The 13,418-nt window shown below is 36.2% G+C and overlaps 1 protein-coding gene across 1 annotated transcript in view; it reads left to right on the top strand.

Annotated features, from left to right (window-relative positions):
• RNF169 (ring finger protein 169) overlaps window positions 1-13,418 on the top strand; it is a 158,000-nt gene that overhangs the window by 52,337 nt on the left and 92,245 nt on the right. The window contains exon 2 of the mRNA XM_077113577.1: window positions 7,531-7,604. Coding sequence (XP_076969692.1) covers window positions 7,531-7,604 — 74 coding nt within the window. The remainder of the gene's footprint in view (window positions 1-7,530; window positions 7,605-13,418) is intronic.

Raw genomic sequence — 13,418 nt, 5'->3', positions numbered from 1 at the left:
TCGGGTACGCTGTGTGTCCGGTGCCTACTGTGGCCCCGGGAGCTGTTCTGCACTGTTTCTGGTCACCTAGTAGTTGCTCTGGAGGAGGAACTTAGACGCGTGTACCTTACTAAGGCGCCATCTTGGCCCCTTCCTATTGAGATATCTTTACATACCATACTGTGGCTCACAGTATCATCACATAGTGCTTATTCATTACCATGAACATTTTTAGAACATTTGCATCATTCCAGAAAAAGAAATAAAAAGAGAAAAAGGAAAAACTCATACATCCTCATACCCCTTAACACCTCCCTCTCATTGACCAGTAATATTGCACTCTACCCAATTTTTTTTTTACCTCTTATTGCCCCAGTATTTATTTATTTATTGTCCTTATTTTTAACTCATCTGTCCATACTCTGGGTAAAGGGAGCATCAGAGACAAGGTTTTCACATTGCCCGGTCACATTGTAAAAGTTATATAATTATACAATTGTCTTTAGGGATCAAGGGTACTGGAATACAGTTTGACAGTTTTAGGTACTTCTCTATAGCCACTCTAAAATACCATAAATAAAAAGGGATATCTGTATAATGCATAAGAATGACCTCCAGGATAACCTCTCACCTTCTGTTTGAAATCTCTCAGCCACTAAAACTTTATTTTGTCTCATTTCTTTCTTCCCCTTTTGGTCAAGAAGACTTTCTCAATCCCACAATGCTGGATTCCGGCTCATCCTGGGAGTTGTGCCTCTTCTTGCTGAAAAGATTTACACCCCTGGGAGTCATGTCCCATGTAGTAGGGAGGGCAGTGAGTTTACCTGCCGTGTTGGCTTAGAGAGAGAGGCCACATCTGAGCAACAAAAGAGGTTCTCTGAAGGTGACTCTTAGGCATAATTGTAAGTAGATTTATCTTCTCCTTTGCAAGAATGAATTTCATAGGGTCAACCCCAAGATCAAGGGCTCAGCCTATTTAATTGGTTGTCCCCATTCTTGCGAGCATATCAGGAATTCGTTAGATGGGAAAGTTTAATATTTCCTCCTTTCTCCCCAGTCCCCCAAGGGGCCTTTTCAAATACTTTTTTATTCTCTTCCCACATTACTCTGGGATGTTTTGGGGCATCACACTAACTTGCACAAACCAACAAGGCCTTACTCCCTATTCAAGATTCCATTTGATTATGGTGTTTGAATAAACTGACCATACAAGTTAAATTAGATAATGTTTTATCACAAGTATAAATTTTATACCAAATAAACATCTCTTCCTTTGGTCTCACATAAATGTTGTAGTTTTAAAATAGTTGATATCATCCTTTATCCTGTATTCTGATTTACCTTAGTCCTATCTAGATCAGCTTCATTCATGTCTCTAGTTGAAGTCTGATCACCTTTTCTCCATTTTTAGCATTGCTGTAAGGGGTAATGCTAGCTTCAGAGCTCTAACTCTTAGCTCAGGTGTCACACAAATACCCAAAGTTCCAAGGAATCTAGTGTCTTCTCGATATCCTTTATGTCATTAGCGAACACATTGAATTTATTTGGGAGATTTGTATGAATGTCTTTAATTAGTTCTAAATTCTGTTTCCCATCTGGTGTTTTAATTTGATCATTTTCTGGGGCTATATGTGCCTGCATCTTCATGTGCTTTGTATTTTTCTGTTGGCTTTGAGGCTTTTGATTACCTTGATAAGGTTATTTTGAAAATTGGTTTCCCTGGCTCGTCTAGAGTTTTTAAATTTGCTTGGGTATCAAAGATCTCCTTTTGAGCTTGATTTGTTAGTATTTCCCCATGAAATGATGCAAGAGATGCAACTCTACTTTAAGATCTGTTGAAAGCTAGGCAGATTGGCAGTTTTTCAGACTTTGCTTTCTATGTCTTGCCAGCAGATGGCACCCTAGGGCCACTTCCTCCCCTCAGGCCTAACTCTTCTTGACTATGGCAGCTGACTGAGCAGGATGGAGATCCGTTAAAATTCCAGCAAAGGCCACTCGTCTTCATGCATGCTGACAGCCGCCACGCCCAAGGCTGGGTGGTGGGCAGTGTGCATCTTGGTGGATGATCCACTTGTGGGTCCAGTGAGTCTAGTGGTCACCAGGTTCCCACTTGGAATGACCTTGGGCTATGGGACTGAGCATTTTGACTGCCCCTCCCCTCAACCAACCTGGAAAAGCCTGGTGGTGGGGCTTGGCTCGGCTCTGCGCTTCCTTGGCTGTGCCTCTCCAGACCTGTGCACATATGAGGGCTCCAGGCATCCATGGGGAAAGGGAAGCAGTAGCAGGACCCAACAAGACTCTTACTGGCCACTTGTCAGACCAGCTCTACTTTGTGTCTGCCCCTCTTCCCGAAAGGAGGGGCCCCTATTCTCTGCCACAAACCAGGTACTCACAGTGGCCTGTCTCAGGGGTTGGGGCAGGGGCAGGCACTGTGCCTTGGCTGGAAGGACTCTGCATAGGAAAACCAAATCTGCTGGCTTCCAGTTTCCCACAGGAGCTCCCAGCTGTGGAACTGAGAGGGATGATCTCTCAAGCTAGCTGCAGAGGCTGGCAGGAGTGCAGGGATGCCCTGTTCCTTTGGAACCCACTCCTTTCTGTGCGCCAGTGCTTGCCCCAGGTGGAGTCACAACTGAGCACATTCACCCAATTCTCTCCATCCCAATTTCTCTGCTTTTTCATCCCGGACCTCCATATATAATGTAGAAGACGCTCTCTGGTCACTTACACCCTGGAACTGCTGCTCTGGTTGTTTATCTGTCACTTCTCTACTTGTTCCATAGAGCAGGGGTGAACTCAGACTATTCTATTCTGCCATTTTCCTGGAAGTCTCCTGGATTGCCTTGACTGAAGAAAAAGCCAATGTCATTCAGGGTTTCTCTGTCACATGGGAAGGCAGATGGTGACATTGGCTGTTCTTTTCTCCCAGTTTCTGGTTTCAAATGGCTCTGATTCTGGTGGCTTTTTCTCTAAGTGTCTGTGGATTCTCGCTTGGTTTTCTGGGGCAACTAGGTTTCATCTCTTAGCTTAGCATCTCCAAAGTTCTGTCATGTGGTTCCTTTTCTCTGTTCTATGTGCTAGCTCTCTAAGCAACTCCAAATGTTGGTATTTAGGGAAAAAGTGACCTTGACTGGTTAGCATTTTGTATTCTTAAAGTATTAAGCATCACTGATCATAATATGAGGTTCAGCTACTCTATATCAGTACTAATTTGGTGAATATAAATTTGTACTCCCTTCTCCCCCACAGTTAGCATTTACTCTCAAGTCAGAGACATAGTAAGATTTCAGTAGCATGCTGCTTGGTCATATATAAACATTCAGATTTCTTAATACGTATCCCAAAGTGAGTTTAACTTTTCATATAATGTATGTATAAAAGCAGTTGGGTCATCTTTGTTTCTTATAAATTGTACTTTAACTAAATCAAACTAACCCACAAATTAAAGAGTGTCATCCCACGAACACCAGAGACAATTTCATAATTAATAGATACTGTTGCATGGTGTTGTACTGGCTGAAATAGTTTACCAAGTGTTTTCACTTTCGTTATACTCATTTGAGCGTCTTAATAGCCTCTTATGATATTTATTATTCTTATTTTATGGTAGAGGAAATTGAGACTGACTTATTCAAGGCTCTGAAGCTTCTAAGTTGGGGGACCAGACATTTAATTTTATTTATTATTTACACTATATAATAAAGACTAAGGTGTTAAGCTATTGGGACATTTGTACTAAATTAAATGTCAGTAAGAATCATTGTAGAGAATGCAAATTCTCCAACAATAAGTAAAAATTATCATCATTTTCTACTAGGCTATCACTAAAATATTTTTGGTTTCTTCTTTTTTATAGTAGATTGTTTATAAGCCTGAATAAATTTTGCTGCCCCCAAATGAAGATAAAGATTTGGAAAATTTCAAAGTAGATATGAGAAGAATCTTATGCTTTTTACCAGAAGAAACTTTGATAGAATTTGTTGTTTTATCTTGGCCTGAGGAACATCTTTCCAAGTATGATAGAAAAATGCACAAGATATAAAAGAAAAGTTTGATTAATAGACCTACATAGAAATAACTGCCAGAAGCAAGGTCAAGAGAAATGATGAATTGGGAAAGGTATTTCTGTGCATGTGGCGTACGGTTAATTTTTCTTATATAGAGAGATTTAACAAATCAAGAAGAAAACGTTAACTTAGTAGAAGAAAGAATAAAGGAAATGCACATCTATTTCACATCAAGAGAAATGCGAAATACTCTTAAAGATGGAAATTCTCAATTTCATTCATAAAGGAAATGTATACGATACAAAGTTTCACCTATTAGTTTGGCAAAGCTCAGAAATTTTAGCACTCATTGTGTTGGCAATGTATGAGGCTGGTGGGACTATAAATTGATCCAGGCTTCATGGAGAGTGTTTAGATATTGGCTGTAAATATTACAAAAGCATATATTCTTTGATCCAGTAATACAACTGCTAGCAATTTATCCTATGGATATATTTGCAGAAATGCAGAAAGAAATACATCCAAAGTCAATCATTACAACATTGTTTTAATAGACTCTGGACCTTAAAACTCACCTTAACAGTTGTGTTTAGGTCCTTTTTAGTTTTAATATTATTTTGTCGTTGTTTTCTTAACTAGTTTTACTAGAGGTTGGTTTATTAGTCATTTTAAAGTAGCATGTAAAGAATTGAATAAGGCAGGGTTCATTACTACAATCAGCAGAAATTGTCTCTGGCTTATTTAATCATAAAAGAAATTTACTGAGGAAAAATATTTGGTAACCCAAAATTGCTAAGTAGCTAGAAAACTCATCTCGGAAAATGGCAGCTGGGATCAAAGAGCAAAATCTGTATAATGTGAATTTTTAGAAAGTTTTAGAAAGTTCTTTGCCTTAATATATTGTCAATATTTTTAATTGTTCCTTTTTTGTTTCAAAGAATATGTGTATCATTTCTTGGGTGCATACATATATATAAATGTTTATATGATCAAGCTTATTGATTTTGTCGTTCATTTTTCTTTATCCTTGCTACCTTTTGGTCTGTCTGATCTATTAGTTTATTTTTTATTTTTTAATTTTTATTACGTACAACAAACAAACATACATCCTTGACATACAAAAACATTCTTGACATGGTTACAATCAGTGGCTCACAGTATCATCACATGGTTTTGTGTTCATCACCATGATCACTTTTTTGAACATTTGCATCTCTTCAGCAAAAGAAAGAAAAAAGAAAAACTCATACATGCCATTCCCCTTACCCCTCCATCTCACTGACCAGTAATAATTCACTCTACTCAATTTATTTTAACCTTTGTTCCCCCTATTATTTGTTTATTTCTTATCCATATTTTTTACTCATCTGTGTATACCGTAGATAAAAAGAGCATTAGACACAAGGTTTTCACAATTACACAGTCACATTGCGAAAGCTATATCATTGTACAATCATCTTCAAGAAACATGGCTACTGGAACACAGCTCTACAGTTTAGGTACTTCCCTCCAGCCACTCTAATACACCATAAATTAAAAGGGAGATAACTATATATCATTTAAGAATAACCTCCAGGATAACCTCTCAACTCTGTTTGAAATCTCTCAGCCACTGAAACTTTATTTTTTCACATTTATCTCTTCTCCCTTTTGGTCAAGAAGGCTTTCTCAATCCTGTAATGCCGGGTCCCAGCAAATCCCAGGAGTTCTGTCCCACTTTGCCAGGGAGACTGCTGAATCAATATACTGATGTTTCTTTTAGTCTCCAGTATCTTAGAGCATCTAGAAATAAAAACCTAAAATTGTGGAATTGTAACCCATGCCAAATTCTGAAATCTGTTCTACAACTAATTGTTGTGATGTGCTTTGAAATTTATTGCTTTTTTGTATGTATGTTATTTTTCACACACACACACACACACAAAAAAAGTTGATTGTGATAATAAAAAATATATTTATTCCTTCTAGCCTCCAATGTTCCGGAGCAACTAGAAGGAAAAATCTGAGATGATGGTATGGTAGCCCATGACAAACTCTGGAATCTGTCCTGTAACTACTTGTTGAAGAATGCTTTGAAAACTAAAACAAAACAAAACCAAACAAAATGTGTATACTACTTATAAAGTTTCTGTGAAAATTCATTAGAAAATGTATATGAAGTTTCTTACATATAACAGGTTCTCATGAAATAGATTAAAGTGTTTTGGGTTTTTTTTGCCTCATTTATTTTGCTTTTCCTCTCTCCTTTCCCTTCTCTTTTAAAGTATTTTCAGTGTTATTTGCCTGTAATTGGAATGTGCTTAAGGGTTAGGACTAAAATAGTCATAAGGAATTTTTTTTTTAAAGGGGGTGATGGAATGGTTGCCTCCCAAACCTATGGTCTCACAACTCTCAAGTATTCTGTAGAGCTTCAATTATTGTTTTCTACAGTAGGTCCAATCTTTCTAGCTATGTATCTTCCTCTAGTATACTAAGTAGGAATTTTTCTTTCTAAGATCGTTGAGACAACTGAAAAAGGACAAAGCGCAACTTTCTGAGGAGTCTACTTCTTTAGAACAAATATTTACCAAACTCAATGAGAAGTAGATTAGTGGGTCTTAAAATAAATATATTTAGACTGCTAAATATACATAGAGGGTATATTTGAAGTGTCATGTACATATAAGGAGACAAAAGCGTGTTCTCTGCACGCCCCCCTTTGATAACATTTAGGATTTATCTTTTACTTTTGTTCTTAACTTTGATTTTAATCTTAGGCTTATATGACCAACATGCTTGGGTGTCTCCTGTGTGCCTGGATGTTTTGGATTTAAAAAGGGTAGGAAATAGAATTTCAGCTGAGAAAAATAGCATAAAGGGATTAAATATATATATATATATATATATATATATATATATATATATATATATATATGGCATATATAATATGGCTGGATAGATGAGGGAGGAAAGGTACAGTACTTTAGAAAGGTAAAATTGTGGTCAATCTCTGGAGAACTTTGAATGGCATGTTCCAGTGTACCCCCCCCCCCCAGAGTTTTTTGAGGATAGAAATAAGAAATAAGATAATATGACTGGATTTTAGGAAAATACTCTGGTGGCAGTGTTAACAAAGAAACAGAAAAATACAGTGTTACAAATCAAACTTCAAGTCTTTTAAAATAATAAAAAGCTTTAGATATAGTTTTTCTTTCAGGTCTTTTGACATGTTACTTATCAGCAAGGCTCTTTTCCCCCCACCCATTTATTTTCCTCCATAACTCTTAGCATATTTCTATTACATACACGTACTTGTTTGCTTATTATCTGTTTCCCTCCACGACATTGTAAACATGAGGGCAAGGCTTCGTTTGTTCAGTGCTTCTCCCCAGGGTTTAGAACAGTGCTGGTTTATAAACTTTAAAAAATATTTGTTAAATAAATGATTTCAAATTAAGATGACCACACTGTTTAATGTGGTTTATAATGTGTGGGGAGCAGAAGGACAAAGTCTTTGTTTCTTCCTAGAAAGATCCATTACAAAGTGTTTTCTTTCCTTTTCTTTTAGAGTTTATATTCAGAGCACCAATCAAATTAAGCAAGCCTGGGGAGCTTCGGGAGGAGTATGAAAGCCTGAGAAAGGTATGATGCACATATTATTATGATATTAAAGAATGCTTAGTGGGAGTTTTGATTAACTGATTTTTCTTATTTACAATGCAGACCTGTCTTTCTCCAATGTTAATTAATAAATCCACCCTGTTAGACTGGGGTAGCTATATGAAAGTAGAGCAAACCTCAACTAAGAAACCCTTTTCAGATGTCCTTTCAAAGGTGAAAATGTAGCTCACAGGGCTTGCTATCACACACCTGCTCCAATAATTGACCATCAAGACAGGTATTCATGGCATCCTTAACAAGTGCCCTTAATAATAATAGTTTATATTATTTTCCCTTACAAAGTTCCTCTAATTATATCAAGCTGGTGTTGTCTTTTATTGCTTTCAGTCTGTTAAGTACTCCAGAAGAACAGTGACTTAGGCCAGGAAGCGGGGAGAGAAATGTCCTAATTAGAAAATGTTCACCCTGGGAAAACATCCTCATAGTTTTGACATTTTCATATTAATTGTCAGGAATCACCTAGAGAATTAAGACTTCAAAAAGGATTGTGATGATTGGATTTGTATCATTCTTCCCTAGCCCTCTCCCTGCACCATTCCTCCTTTACCTATATAATTGATTAGGTAATCATTGTACCTGTGGTTATTTAATATTTTATAAAGGTAAGTTATCCACTTAATCTGAATTGGCATCAACGTAAAACAGATGCAAGACAATAACATTACTGTGGCATTTTATAGTGAATGAAAAATTGGGATGTAACAAGGTCATGTTAAAGAGAAAAGATGGTAGAAAATGATATTAATTACTGTATATTCCTTGATTTTCCTTTTAAATAATGGTGTCAGATATTGACTTGAATCCTCATGCTCCATTTATATTTGTATTATGGGGTTTTTAAAAATCACCTACAAAGTTTTTCTACATGGAAAGAAATTACTTTCAGGGACCACAGATTCCTCTTAAATAAAATTCCAGAATATGCAGATATTTACTTCTAATAAACTTTTTCAAAAACTTTGAGAATGTGGAAATTTTAAAGCTGTCACATTGCAGATAATCTTAAAGAGAAAAAACAAGGACTTGGAATAGGGAAAGGAGGTAAAGCAGAAAGCATGGTAAGAGTAGAGATTTTAATAAGCCTTGGGAGAGAGAATGAAATCTTGGTGAACTGTACTCTTGTGCTGTTAAGAGGGACAGGATGAGAAAAAAGGCGGTTTTACAAGGGACTGGATAGCATAATGTTAGCATCTAGTGAAGCTGGGACAATCTCATCCTCTATAAACTGAGTTGGGTTTGAGAAAATGTCAGTTGGGTTAAATAGAAGTTAGCTTCCTCCTCTCCTCTTCTCCCTCCACTACCTACTTAAAAGGGAAGGTCAGGGATAAAGGATACCCAGGGCTCTATCTGAGACACTATAATACTTTCATTCAGTTAATTTTACAGAAACCTAAAACCTTCAGATTATTCCTGTGCCAGAAGCCCTGAAACCCAGAGGTACCGGTCTCTGTAAGAACATCAACCAGTTGAATCCCCCTACCCCATAATTTCGACACCCCTTCTCAACATGAGGAAGTTAGAATAGTCATTGTCCAGATATCCCTAAATATTGAAAGGGAGGGAGGAGTTGTAATAAAGATACAAATGAATATGGAAGATACAAATGAGTATGGCTACTGAATCATTGATGTTTCTTTTTCGTCTCCAGAGTATTAGAGCAGCTATGAGGAAATTCCTGAAAATTGTGAAACTATAACCCACACCATACTTTGAACTTTGTTCTATAACTGCCTGTTAAAATGTTCTTTGAAATCTATCACTTTTCTACATATATGTTATATTTCACAATATAAAATGTTTAAAAAAACTTTCTTAAATAAAGGACTGGATGGCATAATGCTAATAATATCTAGTGAAGCTAGGGCATCCTCTATAAACTGAGTTGGATTTGAGAAATACGTCAATTGGGTTAAGTAAAAGTTAGCTTCCTCCTCTTCCCCTCACTACCAAGTTATCTTGCAAGCATTGTATATCCTGGAAATTAGAACTCCAAGTCATACAATTAAAAAGCATTAATTTGGTATATCTACACAATAGAATACTATTCAACGGTAAAAAGGAACTAATGAGCGATACATGCTGCGACATACATAGACCTGAAAAATATGGTAAGTGAGAGATACAAGATAGAGAGACCACATATTGTGGGATTCCATTTATATAAAATATCCAGAATAAGTAAATCTATAGAGACAAATAGTAAATTAGTGTTGACTGGAGCAGGGGGTGGGAATGGGATGAGTAGTAAGTGGCATGAGGGATCTTCTGGAGGAGGGATGTTCTAAAACTGTTTACAGACTATTCCACAACTAAGTAAATTTACTAAGAATTGTTGAATTTTATACTTGAAAAGGGTTGGACTATATAATATTTTTCTAATCTAGATAAAATAGCTCATTGTTTTAATTTAAATTTCCCATATTACTAGAGAGAAGGAGCAAGATATGATGTGTTTATTCGCCATTTGTATGCTTTCTGTGAAGTGCTTGTTTATAACCTTTAGATATGAAAACAAGTCTGCTTTCTATCTTTTGAGTATTTCTGATCTTGACTGCTGCTGGCATGCTTTTTTTGGCCTTGTTTTGTTTTTCTGTGATGTTCTAGATTTATTCTATTAAAATACAAATTTTCTGTCATTTTATGAGGTTTTAAGCGGAAGGGGAGTAATAGTGTGCACTGTCTTCCACCTTGACATACTGCTTGAAGGCAAGAATTTTGTTTTATTCATTCTTGTTATATAAAGGTCTGTAGTAAATGTGTGTTGAAATGAAAAAATATTTTTTAGGGGAAAATTGTTTTATGTCGATCTATTTGTATGTTTCCATTCTATGTGAGACTGACAGTCATTGTTTTTTGAAATAATTGACTCATTCATCTATAAATTCTACGTATTGGTTAGATTAAGCTTATTTGCATAATTGTTTCTTTTGCTTATAGAGTTTGTTGCATTCTTAACTTTGATCATGTGGTTAAATAATAGTTGCTTTATGATAGAGTGGGGAAACACATAATCCAGCATGCTGTTGTTTGTCATTGTTGTTTGTCATCTTTGAATCACTGGACTCTGAAAGGTTGAAGGCAGGGAAAAAAACAGCAGTCACTTCTGGGCTACTTAGCTCCCTGGTTTCTGTAGTGGGAGAGAGAAACTGCTTTTGATAATTCTGTGGATCACAGCAGTGGTTTAGGGTTTCTCTGAATTGGTTGGTTGACATATCTTTTGCTTTTTCTCCTCCCCCACTGGTTTGGTTTCGAGGAATGTTTTCTCCCCATTGTTGGCTGGATTATTCAAGTAGTAAGCATGCAGTTCTTAGTCCTTAGTCAGAGAACAGAGTAATCAGATGTGCTCAATGGATTACTGAAGTGAATAATGGCTCTATGGAGCAGTCATGTACTTTAACAAAACATAGGAGAAGTTGTGGGTTTACAGAACAATCATGCATAAAATAGAGGATTCCCACATACCACCCTATTATTAACACCTTGTATCAGTGTGGTAGAACATTTGTTACAATTGATAATAGCAGATTTTTATAATTGTACTAATTACTATAGTCTATGGTTTAACTTAGAGATCACTGTGTAATATGGTTCCATGGATTTTTAAAAAATTTTATTCTGTTATCATATATAAAATCTAGCATTTCCGTTTTTACTATTTTTTTTTTGCATGGGCAGGCACTGGAAATCGAACCTGGGTCTCCAGCATGGCAGGTGAGAACTCTGCCTGCTGAGCCACTGTGGCCCACCCATATTCCCCTTTTTAATCACATTCAAACATAGATATATATTTCAGTGTTGTTAATTATGTTGTTAATATTGTAGCAGTATCGTGCTACAATCAACACCATCCATTACCAAAACTTTCTCATCATAAGGAACCCTGTACATTTTCAGCGTTAATTTCCATTGCCTATCTCCACCCCATCTCCTGGTAACCTATATTCTAGATTCTGATTAGGGGACTCACTAACTTTTATGGAGGAAGTTTTTAAAGGTAACTAAACTTTCTGGACCTAATTACTTTGAAATGATATTTTTATCTATTTTTTTTATTCTTCTGCCTTGAACTGTTAAATTTAATCTACTTTATTAGAACTTGAATATTTTACTTAAAATCTGGCTGTGCAGTACTTCGTGAGCTGAATGTTGAGCTGGACTTTCCCTTATTATTTTACTTACTTATTTTTAAAAGCTTATATTTACCTGGAAATTTAAAATATGTTTTATTACACTATAAGAGGAAGCAGGTTTTTGCATGTTTAAATTTTTTTTCCCCATTAAATTGTAAAGTCTTTCTGAAAGGATCTGTTTGTTTAGTCTCTTTAACTCTCTGCTCTATTTAATATGATATCTTTCACATAGGTAGTCACCAAGTGCTTACTGAATTGAATTCTTGATCATTAATTTCTAAGCCCTTTATTTTTTGAGAAATGACTTACATAAGGATGTACTACTGTCTCATGATAAAATGAGATATATTTTAGGATTTCTAGGGTTCTTTTTACTATATCATTTGCTATTTCTTCTTCTTCTGAAATATTATGATGTAATGTTAAGGAAATACCCAGTTTTGGGATATACTGCTGTTCTAATTTGCTAACTGCTGGAATGCAATATACCAGAAACGGAATGGCTTTTAAAAAGGGGAATTTAATGAGTTGCTAGTTTACAGTTCTAAGGCCGAGAAAATGTCCCAGTTAAAACAAGTCTAAAGAAATGTCCAATCAAAGGCATCCAGGGAAAGATACCTTAGTTCAAGAAGGCTGATGAAGTTCAGGGTTTCTCTCTCAAGTGAGAAGGCACATGGCGAACACAGTCAGGGGCTCTCTCTCAGCTGGAAGGGCACATGGCGAATACAGTATCATCTGCTAGCTTTCTCTCCTGGCTTCTGGTTTCATGAAGCTCCCCGGGAGGCGTTTTTCCTTCTTCATCTCCAATGGACTCTCTGCTTCGTGGTGCTGCAGCATTCTCTGCTCTCTCTGAATCTCTCTGAATCTCCAAAATGTTTCCTCTTTTATAGGACTTCCGAAACTAATCAAGACCCACTCAAATGGGTGGAGACATGTCATCCCGTAATCCAGTTTAACAACCATTCTTAACCAAATCACATCAACCAGGGAGATGATCTCATTACAGTTTCAAACATACAGTATTGAATAGAGATTATTCTACCTTTACGAAATGGGATTTATATTAAAACATGACTTTCTTAGGGGGCATATATCCTTTCAAACCAGCACAACTGCTATGCTTCTTTGTAGAACCAGAAAATAGGTACCTGATCTCATAGTACGTCTTTAAGAGCAGGGAAAATGTATGGTACTGAGGAGAAGGAAAAATCTCTAAAGAGTATTCCAGTACTTTTTGCTGGAAATAGATTTAATTCTGACTGCATGAGAGAAGACCCACTTATAAGATGCTCAAAATCTAAAAATGGTTGTTTTTTCCTTTTTTTTTTAGGAGGAAAAATCTTTATCAAGTAACATGCTTTTCAACGAAAGTAACACATTTGGAAAATTCAAAGCATGATCAAATTTAATTAGAATAGCAGGTTATTCAGATTATTTCTCCTATGTGCTGCCTTTCCTAGTCTCTTTCATTTATGAGTGGAGATGATCAGTAGTTCTAAGATTATTGTATTAGAATGATTTGTTTTATGGTTTAGAGAATAATTCAATTAAAATCATTGCAATGCTACTCAAAATAGGGAATATTCCAGAAGCAGCAGCAACCATTCTGCCTCTAGTACAAAATAAAATGTTTTGTTAAAATATC

Source organism: Tamandua tetradactyla, chromosome 8 (genome assembly GCF_023851605.1).
Source record: "Tamandua tetradactyla isolate mTamTet1 chromosome 8, mTamTet1.pri, whole genome shotgun sequence".
In the NCBI taxonomy this organism is placed as follows: Eukaryota; Metazoa; Chordata; class Mammalia; order Pilosa; family Myrmecophagidae; genus Tamandua; species Tamandua tetradactyla.
Note: the sequence above shows the minus strand (reverse complement) of the source record. Positions and strands in the feature narration are given on the sequence as shown.